The sequence below is a fragment of the Anabas testudineus genome, chromosome 2 (genome assembly GCF_900324465.2).
Source record: "Anabas testudineus chromosome 2, fAnaTes1.2, whole genome shotgun sequence".
NCBI classification, from domain to species: domain Eukaryota; kingdom Metazoa; phylum Chordata; class Actinopteri; order Anabantiformes; family Anabantidae; genus Anabas; species Anabas testudineus.
In genome coordinates, this window is record NC_046611.1 from 1,818,479 (window position 1) to 1,837,552 (window position 19,074).

Consider the following 19,074-nt stretch of genomic DNA (forward strand, 5'->3'; position numbering starts at 1 on the left):
ATAGGAATCACTTCCTCCTTATCACCGAGTCGGCCTTGAGTGAGGTGCTCAAAGCCCAAATTGCTCCAGTGGAGCTGCTGAGTAGCCTCCAGTAAAAAGCTTTTTGTTCTGGGCAGCTCCCAGGTGAAACTCAGTGAAAAGACACCATCGTGCGCAGCCAAGCTTCTCTGAGTAAATAAAGGTTTAGAAGAAAAAAGAAATCTCTGGTGTGCCTGACATCCCAGCGGCTCGGTTGCTGTGTCAGAGGAAATTAATTTGTTAGATTGTTGCTTTTCAAAGCACCTCGGTCAGCTGCTTGACAGAGACATGAGCGAGCTTCTCCCTCTCTCTCCGGTAATTATCAACTAATTAGCAGCGTGGAGCAGATGTCGGAGGAGCCCTGCACCGTCAACAGCCTCTGTAAACAAAGCTGGACACATCCGCTCACTTCAAGAAGGAAGAAGAAGAAGAAAAAAAAGAAACCAATCAGCTGCTGGAGCAGCCAGAGTTTCCTCCGTGGTTTATGTGGCAGCGGAGTATCTTCAAAGACACGAGGTTTCAGCTTTGACTCTGCATGTGTTTCCTGGTTAAGCTTCTCGTGCAGGTGGCACAGATAAACATTGTCCCTCAGAGAGTTAATTATAATAAAATGTTCATTCTTGTCTCTTTACTAGGTTTTATCTAATTAACTGTAACTGCTGCAGTTGTTCCCACAGTTTGAGAATGTTTGACTACATCACAAAGTTTCAAATTTTAATGTTATATTGTTGCGTTTAAAGGCACCGTTTCTACAAACAGTCCGATAAACACAACTTTAATTTAAACTAGACTGGATGTGAAGACATTAAATTACATGATGTCATTGGACTACTGACATATCATAGACCTACTGCCTGTCAGGAGGTGGAAAACACTGGTAACCTTCATCCTAAACGTCCCTGAACACCTCACATCTCCGGCTATTGGGCTCTTTGGATTACTGAAACTCAGACGACCTGTTGTCCCTGAATGTCAACAACTAAACCACAGGACTGCACCGAACTGTTCAAACTGCATGATGGTGCTTTCAACGTAAAACCCCATGCACACAGTGTAGGCTAATGGTAGGTGCCAGTCCAGGTTCTACTGTTACACCTTCACTGTCTCTGTTTATAACTGCAGGTGAGGCTGAAGAAGAGTAGTGAAGGTGGCACAGGTAAACCTGTTATTACATCACTATAACTGTATATTTTTGTTTAAGCCCTACATGTATACATGTGTTTCTGTACGTTAGAAAAATGTAAATACTATAGATACAACACGTGTTTGTGAGGATTTGTACAGGCTAATTGTATTAGCGTAGCAGTCCGACTCGTCCTCATTACAGCAGTCCACCATGTCCTGGGTTCTGTTTGTGTGTGTGTGTGTGTGTGTGTGTGTGTTTTTAATGAGTGCTGACATCTCTTAACGAGGGTGTTCCCCTTTAAAAAAGGCGAAGTGAACCACCGTCACCTTGAGTAGTTGAGAGTCGCTCTAATGAGATCAGGACCTGCGAAGGGTGAACAAGTGGCTTAAACACTCAAGTATATTTATTATATACCCACATGTGGCAACAAGAATAAACCTGAGAAGCAGCAGTGCTGGAGCCTCAATGTTCAGAAATCAACAGAAAATCCCCTCAAGTAGTCACAGCAAATATCTATGTTCCCGGTTTGAGGAGGACGTGTATATGAATGTTAATACATCTCCGTCTGCCATCCTCATTTTAAATACACCAAAAAATCTCCAGTCTGGAGGAGACTCACTTAAAAGGGGAGGTCCTTTGATAAGAGATCATCAAAAACACAGCAATGACAAAATATATGTAATGTGTACCACAAACTAGAAGTATGGAAAGAAAGTAGCAACTCTCGCTAAATCATTTATTTAATAGTACTTAAAATAAAATATGCAGCATGTCTGTGATATGTGTGGAGTCTGATGTAATGTTGATGTTAAGATTTAGATTAAAAACACACGAGGTGAAGCTGCAGTGTTGATGCTGCTAATTCCTCTGGCAGATGTCGGACTCTGTTAAGTCACCGGCTCAGCCTCCGCCTTCCTCCGAGGAGCGGTGCTAATCGGTGGCCAGTTAAAGACACTGATGATGAGGAGGCTCGTGATCTAACTGATAAACTGTCAGGTCAGTTAAACTTTCTTCTCCTAAACTAAACGTTTGTTGTTGTTGTGACAGTTGATGAATCAGAACTGTGTAAAAGTTCATTTAAAACTTATGGAAACAGAAAAAAGATGTTTTTAGACTGCATGAATGATTATTTTAATTATCAATCCACCTGCTCTTTATTTGCTCAATTATCTGTCATGTATGATGAAAAGGAAATAAATCATATGATTAGAGACTGAGAAACTCGACACATGAATCAACTGTTACTATTAACAATTTGACTCATTAAAATTAGACAAAAGGTTTTTTTCTGTAAGATAAAAGTTTGTTTGACACAAGTCAGTTCATAAAAGTAGATAAAAATCATACTTGGATTCTCTTTGTGCAGAAGGATAAATTTGTTGTACATCTCGTTCTCTTGTCTGGAGAACACACACCTACATTTTAATGCTACATGTTTCTGCGAGTTGACTGATTAATCCTGTGTGTAATGTGTTTTTCTGTCTGGCTGAGTTCATGTCGGGAAGCAAAAAGGTGAGAGAGTTGGATCGTCTCATTAAAAACACGAATGTGTAGACGGTGCGACGACACACACACACACACACACACACACACACACACACACACACACACACACACACACACACACACACACACACACACACACACACACACACACACACACAGGAAGTAAAATAGAGTGAAAATGGAGCATTAATGGGGGAAAAAGTAGCTGAACGTTACATCTAGCACACACACAGTCTTTATAAAACACACACAGAGTCTAATTAGGGAGCAGGTCTGCGGTGTGTGGAGCAGGCAGGGAGACGAGGCGAGAGCGACCACAGGGAACCATCAAATCAATTAACGTCCACTTCCAAAAAATACAACAGGAGGAAGCTCGGCGCTCTGCCTCACAGCGCTGCCTCCTCTCCTTTATTCTGCTCTAGAACGGCAAGGGCAGGGGGGGGTTGGTGCATCTGCTACGCTGTGCCCAGCGCTCAAGTACGTGTCTGATTTTATTATCATGAATTTGATCAGTTGATAAATAATCAGTGATTCTTACTGGTTTTGGAGAATCACGTAACTCTTTCTGCTTCAGATCTGTTATGTTTGTTGTATCAGAGGCTACAAACATCTCACATGCAGTTTTCCATTATCGCTGTGCAGTAAACCTCACTTACCTCCTCATCTGAATCCTTCTAGATCTAGTACACAAAGTTATTTAACTCTGCTAACCTCATTTTATAATTTGATCACTGTAAAGTAGAGGACACGGTGTTTTTTTCATAACCAATCAAACCTTTTGGAGATTTCACAGTGAGAAAATGTAAAACCCAGTAATGCATTGAAGATAACTGGTGCCTAAGGCGGCTTAGTTGAGTGTATAGAAAATAAAATCTATTCTTCTGGATTCAAGTGACCATTGACAAATGTATTCAGTTTTCTAGCTGCTCCTTTTCCAGTGATTCTCTGAGGTAAAAACGCCGTCTGGCCCTGTGTTCCCCACGAGATGTATGAAGGAGTTTAGTAACACATAATGGCCATGATGCAAACATGTGTATATACAGTATATATATATACACTGTATATATAGGAGGCCTGTTGCTGCGCAGCTTCAGGACCGCCTCAAATGCACAACAGATACATCTAGCATAAATGTCACTATTATGTTTTTATCACCAAACAAAAAACAGATTATTACTTTTTATTAGCCAAACCAGTCCAACCAAAGAGTCTGAATCCACCTGCTGAGCTCCACTGCTGCATTAAATCAACTGAACAAGAAGAAAAAGAAAGTGACGCGTTTGAAGCTGCTGAGAGCTGCAGAAGGATTTTCACTGCACACCGCTCTCCTGCTCTCTCCCGGCGAGGCAGCCCCTAACCTGAGATGTGAATTGTTCATTAGGAGATTAGTCACGAGGTTGCAACGACAACACAAGAGGCTACGATTAGCGCTTGCTAATTGCCTGATTTGTTTGTTGCGAGGCCTCACCACCATCTCACCCACTGCTGCTCCAACACGAGAGGAGCCGGAGCAAAGCTCCAATCAAAGAGCTCAGGAAGAGAAACGAAGGTAAGGAGGCAGCTTTGAAAGAGAAAGGGGAGCCATGAAGTGGGAGATAAAGTGGACGAAGAGAGGATCAGGAGGCGGTGGTAGTTAAAAAAAATCAACAATAAAAGAAGAAGAGGAAAGGACGACAGAGGGAGTGACAGTGAAATCCCTTCCCTCTCCTTCGCCTAATGATCTGGTTGGAGGACCCGGGAGAGCCTCTCGCTCTAATTGATGTCAAGTGTGTGATTTCACTCTTAATCAAGGCCGAGGCATCAAACACACACACACACACACAGAACAGACAGGAAGTCTCAGTCTCACCTGTTTGATGGGGATGGCTCGCCCACTGCCGATGCTGTCGGCTCGAGTCTCCAGACCCTTCTTGTCCTTGTCCGTGTCGCTCGCCTTCCTCGACTGTGGCCCAAATAATAAACGTTGTTAGAAACACTGTGACTTTTATCCATTTACTCCAATCAACATGGTTAGAAATGTGTAATTAGTCACATTTTAGTAGTAGTTTGTACCATAACAGATCTCCATAGCTTAGCTCATTAAGTTCTAGTGTGTTTTGTTTTTGGAATCTGACTCAGAACTTCACTTGTTTAGTTTTGTCACGTTCATGAATGGACAGAATGAAAAGATGACATGATTTAGTGTCTTTCAGTCTGGTGCTCCTCTGCTTCCTGTTCTCTGTTAGTTGTACAACAATGAAAATATGATGAATGAAGGTAATGCTGAAATCCAACTGTGTCAGGAATAACTGCATATGATTTTTTTTATTAGTCTGTTTTATTTAGTAATTAATAAACTGGGTTTATTGATCGATGAAGGTTGAACAGCCCGAAACTAAAGCCAGACACTGTGCTTTGACTCCCCTTCGTGGTTTGGTGCAGTACTCACAGTGAAGAGGTTGGAGCGGCGTTTCGACTGTTTGCGTACAGGCGTTGGTGTGTTGGTGGTCTGTGGGACGTCGATGCGAAGCTCCTTCTGGCTGGTGCTGGGTGTGGATGGAACAGACGAGGAATAGTCGCTCAAACTACCTCCACCATTACTGGTCTAGATACAAGAGGAGGAGGAAATGAATGTACTGCTTTTAATAAATTTACCCTGAAAAATACAGCAGAGCTCCGAGTTATTCTCCATCAACATGGTCTCAGGATTGTTTTGGAGTAAATCTTTTTATGTGGAAATCGTGTGCGAATTGAAAAAAGTTTTCCAGTCGTTCTACCGTGTTGGACGTGTCATTACTGTAATAAGTGCTTCCTGAGTGCGGGGCGAGGCGCTGAGCACTCAACAGTAATCAGTGAGAGCTAAAGATGCACCGAGGGCTGTTTAGTGGAGGCGGAGGAAGATAAACACGGCTCCCGGGGGATGTGGTGTCGCTGCTTACACTCGTTGAGCGATGGCTTTTTAATGAGAAATCGATGAAGGACTGAAAGATGAGGATCGAAAAGCTTAACGGCCTGTAGCACAGGGAGGTGTGTGGACCACTGTCATTTAGGGTCACACGAAAATGTGAAAATGCACATTTATCCAGCAGCTTTACTCACTTTGAAGCTTCGTTACTGCTAAAAACTAAAGGGCCAGTTTGTGAATAGAATAGAATAATAATTACAGCTGAAGTTTTATTTGTTGAAACTTGTGTAAAAGAAGAATTCAGTAGCTGTTTGTGGCTTTTACACTCGGTCGTATTATCACTTTTTCAGCTGGAATCTGGATATTTCATTAATAATATCAAATAGTTTTATTGAGTTACAGTAAATAAATGGGTCTCCTTGAAGGAATAAAGCCAGATTTAGTTAATATTATAATTAATAAGCTTCTAGGTCTGTGTGCGTTGAGCTCTGACCTGGCTGATGTGGACGGCCGATACTTGTGTGGTGCAGACAGATGAGTGACTCGGCGAGTTGGGCAGCGACTTGCACGGCCCGATGGACAACTGCTGCTTCTTCTTGGTGGCTACGATCTTCTGGGCAACTGCAACACACACATACAAAACAAAGCTGATAGTGAACAGGGATTTTGTTTCACTTGATTCTTAACATCATTTACTTTAATGTTTTTATTATTTTTAATCAAGCTGAACTCCACACAACCCAGGAAGGCTAATCAATACCTAAAATCACTGCAGAGACAATTAAAGAGCCCAACATCCTCTCCTCTGATTGGCTGTTTATAATGGGAGGGGGGAGGTGTGTCGGTGTGTGCATGTGTGTGTGATGAGGGAGGGTCTCTCATTGATTGACGCAGACCTTTTTGCTCCTGATCAGACCATCTTCATCCTCCCCTTCGGTCTAATAATGGGAGAATAATCGCTGCAGCTGATAGATGATTGTGTGTGTGTGTGTGGGCCTTCTCTGGTTTCCAGCAGGGGGGTGGCGGGGCGGCCGAGCTCAGCATTATTAGGACTGATGTAGTTCCAGGCCGTGTCTGAGATCTTTCCAGTCTTTACTGTGCACAGCGTGCTCTATACTCACTGGACAAACTCTTTTGACCAAATCTGCCAAAATACAACTGAAAATCATCTAAATCGACGTCGGCCAAGGTTCTTCCAGCTCGTATGAGTTTAATCAAAAGAACAAATCATCAACTCGACATTTCACAGGAACTTATTGAGCCTAATTTCATCGTTTTTGTTCTGAACAGCTTCTTTGCTCCATGGAGAGTTTCTAAACACACCTGAGTTTCTTCTCTCTCTCTTTTTGCTGCCCTTGGCTCAGCCCAGTGTCACCTGGAGGTAAATGTTTACGACTGGTTCCTCATTAACGGAGCCAGGGGCTTTAACGAGCCCAATTAAAACAATGGCTTCATCTGTGAGCGCATGAAACAGGCTTGTGTTTATTGGAACAGAGATAATGGAGTCACTAAAGTCTTAACTCTCTCCTGTCTCCACTCCAACACCAAACACTCCAAACACATCATCAGACACAATAGCACCATGTTTTTATGGTATAGAGTCTGGGGAGCTGCATCGTTAGCATGGTTAAAGACTGAAACCCGAGGCCGAGGCTCTCACATACATGTCAGCGTGTCGGTCCTGAAACCGGCAGGCTGTATATTACGGTAAGTGTTAAGAACAGTTATGATAAGGCCGTGCTAAATATTTAAACTGCACGGTTAATGCAATTTAACTTTATCCATCAATCTCAGTTCTGCTCTGAGAAGCTGCCATTTCTTCTAATGGAAACGTCTCCCCTTTGATCAGATTTATGACGGGGCTGCACCACCGGGTGAGACATAAAGAAGGAGGGGGGAGAAGCTGACTCTGCAGTGTTTCACCCTGTTCACTTTAAAGTCAAACACTGAAGCTAAAGACAGCTGCAGATGTCGTCGTCCTGTGTAGTAGATGTACGATGTGGTGCAGCGAAATTTATTAAATAATCACTCTTCAATTTGTCATTAAACATTCCAGCACTGAGGTTAAATTTCCTCAGAAAAAATTAGAATTTTCACATTTTGCCAAACTGTGCATCACGAACTTCAGCGAACTCTGAGGTTCTGACTTAATATGAGTCTCTGCCTTTGTGGAACCCTCACCCATGACGTGGGCACACAGAATCACAGATCGGCTTTGGCACTTTTTGTTTAGATGATGTTTTTATCTTTAGCACAGAGAACATGGTGTCAGTCTTTCCCAATACGTTTTTCAGTCCATCTGACACAAGCGGTGTTTCTGCACAGACTTGATGTACGGCTTCTTCTTTGCATAATAATTCAAGCTACGTTTGTAGATGCAACAGTGGACTGTGTCGAGTGACGGAGATTTTTCATATTGTATATCTGCCTGAAGCCTCGAAGGTCACAAATACACAACAGCTGTGTTCCTCCTTCATGTAGATTCCCCTGGACGCCCTCTGGTGAAAGAGGGGCCCCAACATATAGGATCATACATTATAAGATGGTGACCGTGATGTGATACATGATCTTATCTCTGTGTATACAGTGTGCTTCATTAAAAACAATTTACTGTAGATAACCAACAGATTATATTGGTCAGATATCTTCATTTCAGACTAAAGCTCTAAAATGTCACTAAATTCGAAGTGCAGATACAGCATTGGTGCATATAACGTATAATTAATTTACCCCGTATTATTAATTATACTGCTTGTTTCACAGTAAACAAATGCTTCTATTGTCAGCGAATGATGATGTAAAAATGTGCTCTTTTAGCTTTTCAAAGTGTTTATACACAGATGTTCTCTGTTTTTCTAAGTCAGCCTAAATTAACCAACACACATTATGATTCAAATATCACATTAATGCTTTTAATATTTCTCCTCTGTACATTTTGGTGGTGATATGTGGCAGGTCCTTGAATCCGGTGTCTGTATATTTCTAAGTGATTGTGGTCACCTCAGCTCGTTACCGCGTGTTAATGAAGCACCCTGCATCTGCATTCTGACAAGGAATAGAAAGGAGAAGAGGAGCAGCACAGTGTGTGTGTGTGTGTGTGTGTGTGTGTGTGTGTGTGTGTGTGTGTTGGGGGTTCATGTCGCTGTAATTACGCTAATTAAATTAGTGCGTTGATGGACGAGGGAGCACAGTGCTGTCACCCTCCTCCATCCCTCACACAGAGGTCACTCCCCCTGACTGGACGAGGCGTCACTTCCCATTATGGCAAATTAGATATTAAACACAAATATGAGTCGCAGCCTAAAACAAAGATAAAGAGAAAAAGCACATTCAGCTTTCTGTACTCAGATTTCCCCTGATGTTTTGTTATTTCTGACAGTGTCATTTTCTTAATGACAAATCATTTTGGGGTTGTTTCAGAAGGAAGATGTCCATTTACTGTAAGACTGCTTGATAATTTCCTTATTGATAAAACTATTGAGCTCAACCTGTAGACATATAAATGCTTCAGTATGATCAGCACATGCTGATTTGTCAGTACACAGCACAGGTACATTAGCCTTGTTACCTACAGTATATCTATAAAGATGGTTCAAAGGTTTTGACGCAGGTTTGAACTGTACCTGCTCTCAAACACGTACAGGAACCCTTAACCTTTCCAGAAATAGACCAGGTGAGCTGCATGTAAGAACACAAATGTCCAAGTAAATCAGCTCGAGATGACAAAGACTTTATCTCTGAGGCCGCCTGAATAAAGTCCATGTAACGTCCATACGAGTCCAAATACTTGACTTAGTTTCTGATCAGGTGACTGGTTCCACTTCGATGTGCTGTAAACAAAACACAGCTGATTTCTGCACATTTATTTCTTTTGTGTTAAACTAAATTTCCCCAAGTGAGAACACGTTACAAAGATTTCCACCACGTTCCTACAACGGACTTATTGACGTATTGATCATTGTTTCTGTAATCAGGTTGTGTTTGTGGAGTTTCTTGGGGTTTTATGGTTAAATGTGATCTTTTGGATTGTAACAGGTAATTACCACATCAAATCTAAATAATTTCATTTAAAATCTTCCTGGACTAAACAAAATGAAAGGCAGGACTCACACATGGCTAAGTCTTCCTCACCCTCATCTTCCTCACCCAAACACGTAAACTGTCCTGAAGACAAGCAGGCTAATTATTTTTAATGCTAAATGCTGTGGTCACTCGTCCTCCTCTCTCTCTTGCATTGTGCAGCTGCTGTAACTCATCAAAACCTTTATTACATTTACAATGCTCGCCACAGACGCTGTTTTAACACACACACACACACACACACACACACACACACACCATGTCAAATTAGTGCGAATCAGCATTTCTTCACTGGGAGCCTCTGCTTGTCGCTGTGGCTGATTATGAAGCTGAATATGAGCGCTGTAATTAAAACCCCACCCCCGCTGGCCGACCACCCCGACCCGCCAGGATCAATTCAGTCTCTAAATGAAATGAAGGTCACCAAAATATGCATCTGAGATCAATACAAACACACACACACACACACACACACACACACACACACACACACACACACACACACACACACACACACTCGTTCATAAATTGTGATTTTATTCACAATTGACAAACACGAGGATGTTTGCAAATGTCATTTAAATCAGGGTGTTTAGGAGCAATCTGTCAGAGGAAGAGGAGAAAATGAAGAAATTAAAGTTATCGACACGCCGAGCAGCTCAACATCAACAGCTGAGGAAGTAATCATGAATACAGGCAGCAGAGATGAATCAGAAACATAACGCCAACCACAGAAGATCAAGAAACTATTAGTAATCTAAACAACGCTAAATGACCTCACAAGCATAGAAATCACACAAACAGAAACGCATAACGCCACAGATGAACACAATGAATCCACACAAGCACAAACAAACTGACAACAAATAAAAAACAACATCTCACAAAATACGTTTGAAAAATCGGAGACTTTCACAGGAGCATTTACAAAAACTAAAACTAAAAACACACAGACGCACACAGAGCTGCAGGCTGCTGTCGTGTTTCTGGCGTCAGCTGAAAACATTAAGCTCATCGCTCTACTGGATGATTAAAAAACTGATTAATTTGGGATAATGACGAGAAAAATACAAGGAGACAGTGTCAGAGACAATAACACACAGACACACAGTGGAATAATTAAGGAGATAATAAGGCAGCGTTTAGTGTGGAAAGCTTCCTCCCGGGCCAAGAGCACTGAGAGCAGGGGAATACTCCACTCACATACTCACATATTATCTACTGCCAAAAACTCTACTCATTCATGTTTCCAGGATTTTTCATCAGCTGACTGTGTGCGGTTTCCCCCCGATGCCATTATTCTCTCACAATAATCAATTTGGGGTAATTCATCACAACTTCACACTCTAAGAATTTATGGATATTTGGCAAAAACGGACTCAAACAAACTGGAAATAATCACCTGCTCAGCCAAAGAGCCAACGCCAACATAAACAGAGTGAGAGTGTGTTCCTGCACTGCCCCCTTCAGGACAAACAGAGCAATATCAACAAAACCATCAGACTGATGCTGTCTGATTACTCTGTGTCACTGAGCTCCATCTTTGTTGAAAAACCAATAGAAACACATTAGTGAACCACGTTCAACTAACGGTTTTCATGCATTTCAGAGCACAAAAGCTAAACTTTATGTTAAAAAAAGCTCAGACTGCATAGTTTCATTTCTAAAAGTGAATGAAATGAAAATGGACTCTTGCAGAATGTGTGTCCATTTCATTAAACTCTGAAGCTGTAACTACACAATTTACCTGAAGAATATACTAATTATTTAGTCGAACCCTAAAACTGAAGACTAATATAAAAAGTACATTTATTTAACATTTAACAATTCTCATGGTTTCTGTGGGTCTAAACCATCTCATTTCTATTTTCTGCATCCTCTCACTGAATAATCATAAAGTCACTACAGTAAAAACCACAACCTGTATCTCAGGTTTCAGGAGTGGATTCTGAAGAACCTGCTGAATGGAAGCTAGGTGGATGCAGAAGGAGCCAGAGGCTGACACACTCACTGCAGCTCTCCTAATTAACCGCTGAGTCTGTGTCATCTATTTCTCTCTAATTACCGCCGTTAAAAAACCCAGTGCCCGCCGACCAGAGCTTCATTAACATCTCTGCTCCCTGTCTTCTTATTAATGTGCTCTCAGAATGTAAAAAATGAGCCGCGGGGTTTACTATTTGCAAAGATACTTTGGTGCAATGATAGAAAAAACTTTGTCATGAGCCTTTCTGTCTCACATCTTCCGGTCCTGTTTAAAACTTAAGACAACAACACTGCCTGCTCCTTAAACTTCTCACTGTCACTTTCTCTTTTATATTTAAGGAAAATGTGCCATTAATAGTAAATAACTGGTGATGATTGGGTGTAAAGGCATCACAGAAAGGCTAAAGCTGCGTTCACAACTAGAACTCAACCAGGTGAGCTGCATGTGAGAAGACCAATGTCAGAGATCATTTGGAGATTGCGGTTATTGTTGGAGTGTGATCTCCACTGTGTCCCTACACATCACTGAAACCAAGCTGGGAACAAGTCTGACTTGGACAATCTAAATCAGTACAGTCCATGTGTTAATCCACAGCTCTGCACAAAGTCTGGACCTGATTCGCTGTTCACAGTTTGTTTTACTACATAAAAGAAGAAGAAGAATCAGGGGATTTCATAATAAAAGGACACTGACACATCAGAAAACCACTGTCAGTGAACGTGGTTCATTAAGACTCTACCACGTAAAGAAACAAATCTAAAGAATCATGTGTAGCTGTACTATACTAATCAAATATACATTTTAAATTATGTGGATTCCTTGTGTTTATCGGCCTCCCAGGTTTTTTAACAGTTGATTTTTAGCTTGGTAAACGCAGCAAAAACCTAAATAAAAAGTGACTTTTACAACAGAGTCAGCTTCATCTCGACTGTCAGATTCTCTGTCTGAGGCTGGAGAACATGTCCGCTGGGTGTTTGGATCAGTCAGGACCTTGACGACTCCGGACACTCTCCTCCTCCTCACCTCGTCTCCTTCCTCCTCCTATAATGTCTGATTCTTTTATTAATCCCATCGGGGAATCGTCTCTTTTTGTAGATCTTTCCCCCTCCCTGCCTTCCTTCTCTCGCTATGATAAAACTTAATTGCTGTTCGGTTTGAGCTAAATAGCTGAGCGGGTCCATTTAATTCTTAATTGATGTGTGATTAAGAGTAGCCGAATGGCTCTGGCCGGGCCGTCAGGGGGAATGTCACCTTCCCAGAGGACTGGACTCTCTTCTCTGACCACACTGACTAGATTATGGGACGGTTCTGCTGTGTAGAGCTGTATATGTGTGTTAGGATTTTTTTTTTGGGTCCTTACCGTCTTGGAAGACTCGCTCCACGTTGAGGCCGTAGGTGGCGCAGGTTTCGTAGTAGGTGCATCGTTTCAGGTCGTTGGAGAGTTTTCTGGCTCGGGTATCGTCGATCACTCTGGGGTTGGACGAGCTGATGGCGTCTGAAAAAGACCAAAAAATGACTTTTCATATCAAACTTTAAACTGTACAGTTAATTATTTTGATTTATGAGTAGCTACAAATAAAATAACACGCCTACAGCTGCATTTAACATCACAAAAAAGAGTTTCCAACATGAAAAGGAACTTAATATCTTGATATTTCTGATCAAGACTGTGAGAAGTTTAAGTAAATGTTTCAATGCTTCCTTCCTTTCAATTCCTTTATTGTAATATTCTGAATGTGCATCCTGCCTTCACGCTCAGTAAATGGATTAAAAAACTAAAGAGAGAGAAAAGCAACAGCGGACGTATTTTAGAGAACACTGGAAACCTGCCTGATACTCTGCCTCCATCTGCTGGTTAATGTGTACAGCTACTTCAATAATGGAGTTATCCAGTAGCTTACTCAGCACAGACAAGTGCAGTCATGTAAAGTAAAAACTGTCTTTTTTCATCAATGTCAACTACGCTTCCCACACTGTGGTCTGTGGTCCTCCAGGGGACACTCCACGGACGTCCATAGGGTCCCAAAACAAAGTTTGAATCGGACAGCAGACAATTATACACTATTTTATGAACCAGAGCAATGAATTAGTTTCTGACCAGAAACTGACTCATTGGTCTTTTTGTTTGATGATAAAGGAAAATGCACATGTTTCACAGTGTGGTTCATTTTCTCCCTATATCATATTAGTCTGCAGACAAATCATCTCAGTTCATTTTTCAGAATTTATGCACTTTACAGTTTTGTTATTGTTATTTTTTTATTTAAGTCTCATAATGTAAAACAGAACAATTCTGAAAATGCTCACACAGTCGTTCTGTGCAGCTACACTGTCGTACAGTAAAGCAGCCTTTTGACTGTAATCATGTTAATACACCACTAGATGTCAGTAACGCTTTGGAGAAGTACAAGTGTGTGTGTGTGGGTGCGTGTGTGTCAGACCTTGTGTGCCGACCAGCACCAGCGGCAGGTCCGTGGTGTTCCTGTAGTTGGCGAGGCGGCTGAAGTAGTGATAAACCGTCTGAAAGCTGATCTCATCCTCCAGACTGAAGACGAAGATCACGGCATCGACCCACAACGCAAACTGCAGACGGAGAGTTGGAAAAACACACTGGTTAACATTCATATCTGCAGTTAACAGTCTACAAATCCACTGTTCTCTGCTGTTTGATAATAATTACAGCATTTTACAGTTATGACAGAGAGAGGGAGACAAAGAGGGAGCGGGAGATGTAAAAATTGAAGAACAGAAAGGAAACAAGTGAATTATTCATGAATCCTCAAGTTTTCTGTCTAGACTGGTTCACAGTAGAAATCCATTTGGTTAGTTTAGAGGACAAGAAACCTGACCCAGTTTCATCCTGGAGGATTTGTTTTTTATCACGCATCCATTCTTTATATTTCACAGGGCTCAGATCCACATAAAACAGGTTCGTCATTCAAATCAAGAGAAAAGGCTTCGTAATTTTAGAGAAGTCTATTATTACCCACTGCATTTAAGAAATGTTCCAATATAAAAACAACTTAATGTCTGGACCAACGTGTTTCAGCGTGTATGTTAAGCACTTAACAAAAACACTTCAGCAGAATGGGTGTGAAACGAGGTGCCAAAGAGGTTTGGCACCTTGTGAGTGGGTTTACAACACTTACAGACATCTAATGGGTTAAATCAGGGCTCCAGCCTACACATGCACCTCTGCCTGTCCACACAGGATCCAGCAACAAAACATCCTGAATACATTTTATGTGGTGGCACACAGTAAAACACTAAATCAGAAAGAACTGTCAGTAGATGTAAACGTATGACCTACTGGCATGTCGCTTAAAAGTAACAGAAGCATTAGTACTAAATGTTAGCGTATTCACAAACATAACTAAGAAGCTGATTAGCACATAGCACAACATCCTTTCATAATTGTAACTGAAGACAAAACTGATATTTTAGCAAATTTACTTTTATCTTTGGACATCGTCTGTGTATCTATCAGAAACAGGTCTGCTTCATCAATAACATGTTAATTAATATTAGCAACATGCAGCACTGTGGAATTATTATGTAATTTCACATACATATACGCTACACTACGGCAAGGTCAATAGGTCAAACTCAAAAAGGTTAAATTGCCACTAGAAGCTACTTCCTGTGAACATGTCTGAGAACATGACTGGCTAAAAATACACAGTCATAAATCCACCTACTGTGTGTTTCTGTCTTATTGGCTGTTCTTTCGTTTAGAACTTTTATCTTTTATTTTATCAACCACCAAAGAGGAAATTGGGGATGTTTAGGTTCTGTGTCTTGTCCAAAGACACTTCGACATCAAACCCTCAACCCCCTGGTTCTGACCCCCTTTCTTTCCGTGCTAACCAAAGTCTTCGATGAAGGTCACAACCAAAACGCTGACCTACCTAACATTTTTGAAATTTGCTCACCTGTGCCTCCGGAGGGCCTCCTTCATCTCTGATAAGCAGCAGGTGACTCTGACCGTCGACCACAATCTCCTTCTTGAAGCGACCGCCTGCAGAAAACAGCAGCAGAAGTCAGATACGAGGGAGGAGAGAAATACAGCTTCTAACATCTACGGCTGGATGAGTCACGTCTGGTTTCATTGATTGAAAGATGATGAACACAAGGCGAGAGCAGTGATCAGGGGATATTCATGATTTAACTGTTTGGAGATGAGAAGACAACTTGATTATAATGACCGGCTGTAGCTTAATGTGAGGAATGAAGCTCTGCAGGTGAGTCACACACCTTGATGATGAGTGTTTGTGCATTTCTGAAAGGAAAATTCCTCAACACTCAGTCCGAGCTGAGACAACAACCAGACGACCTGATTCACTGAAATATGCCTGGTCGTGAACTTTCTTTAAATTTAGCTAAAACTTTTAGTTGTGTGACCTGAAAAAAAAAGCACCAAGGTGTGTTCCTGCAGTCACCTTTTACACATTTACTGCAGGAGTCAGATATTAAACTATAGTAGTAACTCCTACTCTTTACATAGCAGCTATCTATGGAGGTTTTCTGGGGTACTGTCTCCTTAAGTGATTTATCAGAGTGATGTTTCAGTGTGTTGTGTGTCAGTGTGGGAACGGACGTCTCTTCCTGAGGATTTACAGGAAGTCTCTCAAACTAAAAATGGAGTCCGGGCTGTATTTTGGGTTCTTGCAGCAGGATCAGCTGATCTGTAAACACTGTGGACGAGTCTGAGTGAGCCGACGAAGCTGCAGCACAGCGTTTGGAGATCATCTCAGCAACGACAGCTTGTACCACACAGACAGAGCAATGATATGGAGGATGTTTATACTGTACAGCGGAGAGGACGGGAAGAGAATCCAACACACACACATTCTTTCAGTCCTTATTTTCTCATAGACTGAAGCTACTCGTCAGCAACACACACAAACAAAAACACATCATAAATTCACAAACTCTTCCTCGCACACACATTTTCTTTAGACGCCCTCCTCGCTGGCTCCCATCCCTTTGTGGCAGGAAGCTGAGCCAATGAGCTCTGTGGGAGGATGAGGGTGCACACGCCCGTACAGTAATGAAAATTACAATTTGCACGCCGCATCGCCAGCCACAACACACACACTGAACTGTTGTTGGTATTTTAAGATGAAGCCGCTGAAAAAGAAAAGACTCAACACTTTCCTACAGCTACAGCTGTGACTGTTTGTATGTGTGAGTATTATAAGAACGTGGTTTCTGCTCTGGTGGTTTAGACGATAAAAAATGATTGGGCTCCATTTTATTTGAGAAAATGTAAAATAAGAAACAAACATTTCATTTCTTGTGTAGAGACGCTGTATGAGGAATATCAGTGTTATATATATATATATATATATATATATATATATATATATATATATATATATATATATATATATATATATATATATATTATAGTGGTTCTGTTAACGGCGAGTCAGCACAGTATATTAATCTGCTCTGAATGTTTGAGCACGTTTACATTTATTTATATAAAGCTGAAGTGTGTGTGTGTGTGTGTGTGTGTGTGTGTGTGTGTGTGTGTGTGTGTGTGTGTGTGTGTGTGTGTGTGTGTGGAGGGGAATCTATTGGACAGTGTTTCGTGTCTGATGTACGTGCTCACAGTGAAGGATGAAGATGATGAAAATCTATTTGAAATCGAACTGAGTAGAGGGATGGAGCTAAATGCTGAGTCACAGCAGCAAAACAAGTCCAGCTACAGGTTTAGCAGCACAAAGATGCTCAGCAGGTGGAAATCAACAGTAAACTACCTGTTTTCCTCCACAAACACAGCTGATAAGAGCTCTTTTAAAGTGTAGCACAGCAGATAGAAGTGCCGTGTTTCTAACAGTGAAGGCACATTTTATGGGGGAGAGGAGACGTGCTGCTGAACCTGAGCTGTTCCCAACCTACTGCTGTCAGAATCAACAAGGTGGAGGACTGATGGATGGAGAGCGAGGGAGAGGAACAGAGAGAGGATAGTTACCTGCATCCACGTCAGCTAGTTTATAAGAGCAGCCCAGAGAGAGGAAAGAGAGGAAACACAAAGCAAAACAAAAAACATCAAAGATACAGCCACAGTTAATGCACATGCACAGCCCGACCCAGCACCCAGACAGCAAGAGTTCATCAGCACAAAACAGTCCAACGAGAAGTAAACAGGAGTTTTAGAGGCAGAATGAGGAGAAAGAGGTGATTCATGAGAGAGAAGAGAGATAACAGTGAGAACAAGAGTGCAAAAAAAAGACTAAAGGAAAGAAAGAAATACAAGAAAGGAAGGAGAATAAATGTGTATTTGCAGGTCAGAGCAGTAAACACAAACTTCAACATCTGAAAAACTCCTGCAGAGAAGGAAGGTTTAAGAAATCATGGCTGGACCTGTTCGCTTTTAGGTTTTAGTTTTTTTTTTTACTAACTGTTTCACTGGTTTCTTTTTTGTGACAGATGCATTAGGTTTTCACAGTGGGAGCAGTTCTCAGCAACCAGAGGAGACTGTGAACGCAGCACGGCGTCTATATGGAGTCCGGGCTGGACACAAGGACATTTTTGTGGTATCTGTAACACAAAGTCATGATTTTATCAAATCCTTCTGCTCTGTTTTTAGGAATAGACCCGATAAGTTTCCATCTTACCCATTTTGGCTCGACCACATTTATAGAGTATGTCCTAACATAAAACTGAAACTGATTCAAACTAAGCTCAGCATGTGCATCACACGGCTCGTACCGACTCTGAAAACCACTTGGACTTTAGCAAAGATCTCCACATGTATGAGACAGATGTAACGCTCCTTAAATTAACACATGAAACAAAAGAGGTGCCGTATTTCCATTGTGTTTCCTACACCCTCTTCTTCTGGAATGAATCAAGTGGAGAATTAGCTCCACCAGCTGTTTTACACATGGACAGAGACAAACACCTGCATTTATCAGGCTTTTATTTTGCAGAATTTCAGCTAAAATATTCAACACGTTTGGATGAATTTGTCTGTTTAGGGTTGTTGGAGGTTGTTGTTGGTGTCTGACCATTCCATGACCTCTAAAGTTTGTTTTGTGTTACTGTCGTCTCAGATTTACTGTTTTCAATCAGGCCTAATGAAAAATGGTGTTCCCTGACATGAACTTCAGCGCAGAAGTCAAATCAATCATTGTTTTCAAAATCAGGTCGGTTGTTAATCCGTTGTATGTTGCAGTTTGTGTACATGTGACTTTGACCTTTAAGTGTACCTGAACGCTGCCTCGACGCACAGTCGTCACCAGCACAGTGAGAAACTTAAAGCTCGCAGAGGGAATAAAACTCTGCTCAGTGAAGTACTCATGAATTATTCATCTTAACACGTTTCTTCTTTTTAAAGTCAGATAAACACAGCACCAGCCAGTTATTCCTAGAAAACAACCGTTTCTGAATGGTGTTTGGCTCCTTGTGTGAGCAGCAGCTACAGAGACTTGGTGACTGACTGCGGGTGATTTCCCAACCAGAGCT

The 19,074-nt window shown here is 41.5% G+C and overlaps 1 protein-coding gene across 2 annotated transcripts in view; it reads right to left on the bottom strand.

The window, feature by feature from the left end:
• agap1 (ArfGAP with GTPase domain, ankyrin repeat and PH domain 1) overlaps nucleotides 1-19,074 on the bottom strand; it is a 136,792-nt gene that overhangs the window by 52,272 nt on the left and 65,446 nt on the right. For both annotated transcript variants that reach the window (XM_026361007.2, XM_026361006.2), the window contains exons 4-9: nucleotides 15,531-15,616; nucleotides 14,040-14,181; nucleotides 12,959-13,093; nucleotides 6,028-6,155; nucleotides 5,079-5,234; nucleotides 4,500-4,592 (exon numbers count right to left, since the gene is read on the bottom strand). In XM_026361007.2, coding sequence (XP_026216792.1) covers nucleotides 4,500-4,592; nucleotides 5,079-5,234; nucleotides 6,028-6,155; nucleotides 12,959-13,093; nucleotides 14,040-14,181; nucleotides 15,531-15,616 — 740 coding nt within the window. The remainder of the gene's footprint in view (nucleotides 1-4,499; nucleotides 4,593-5,078; nucleotides 5,235-6,027; nucleotides 6,156-12,958; nucleotides 13,094-14,039; nucleotides 14,182-15,530; nucleotides 15,617-19,074) is intronic.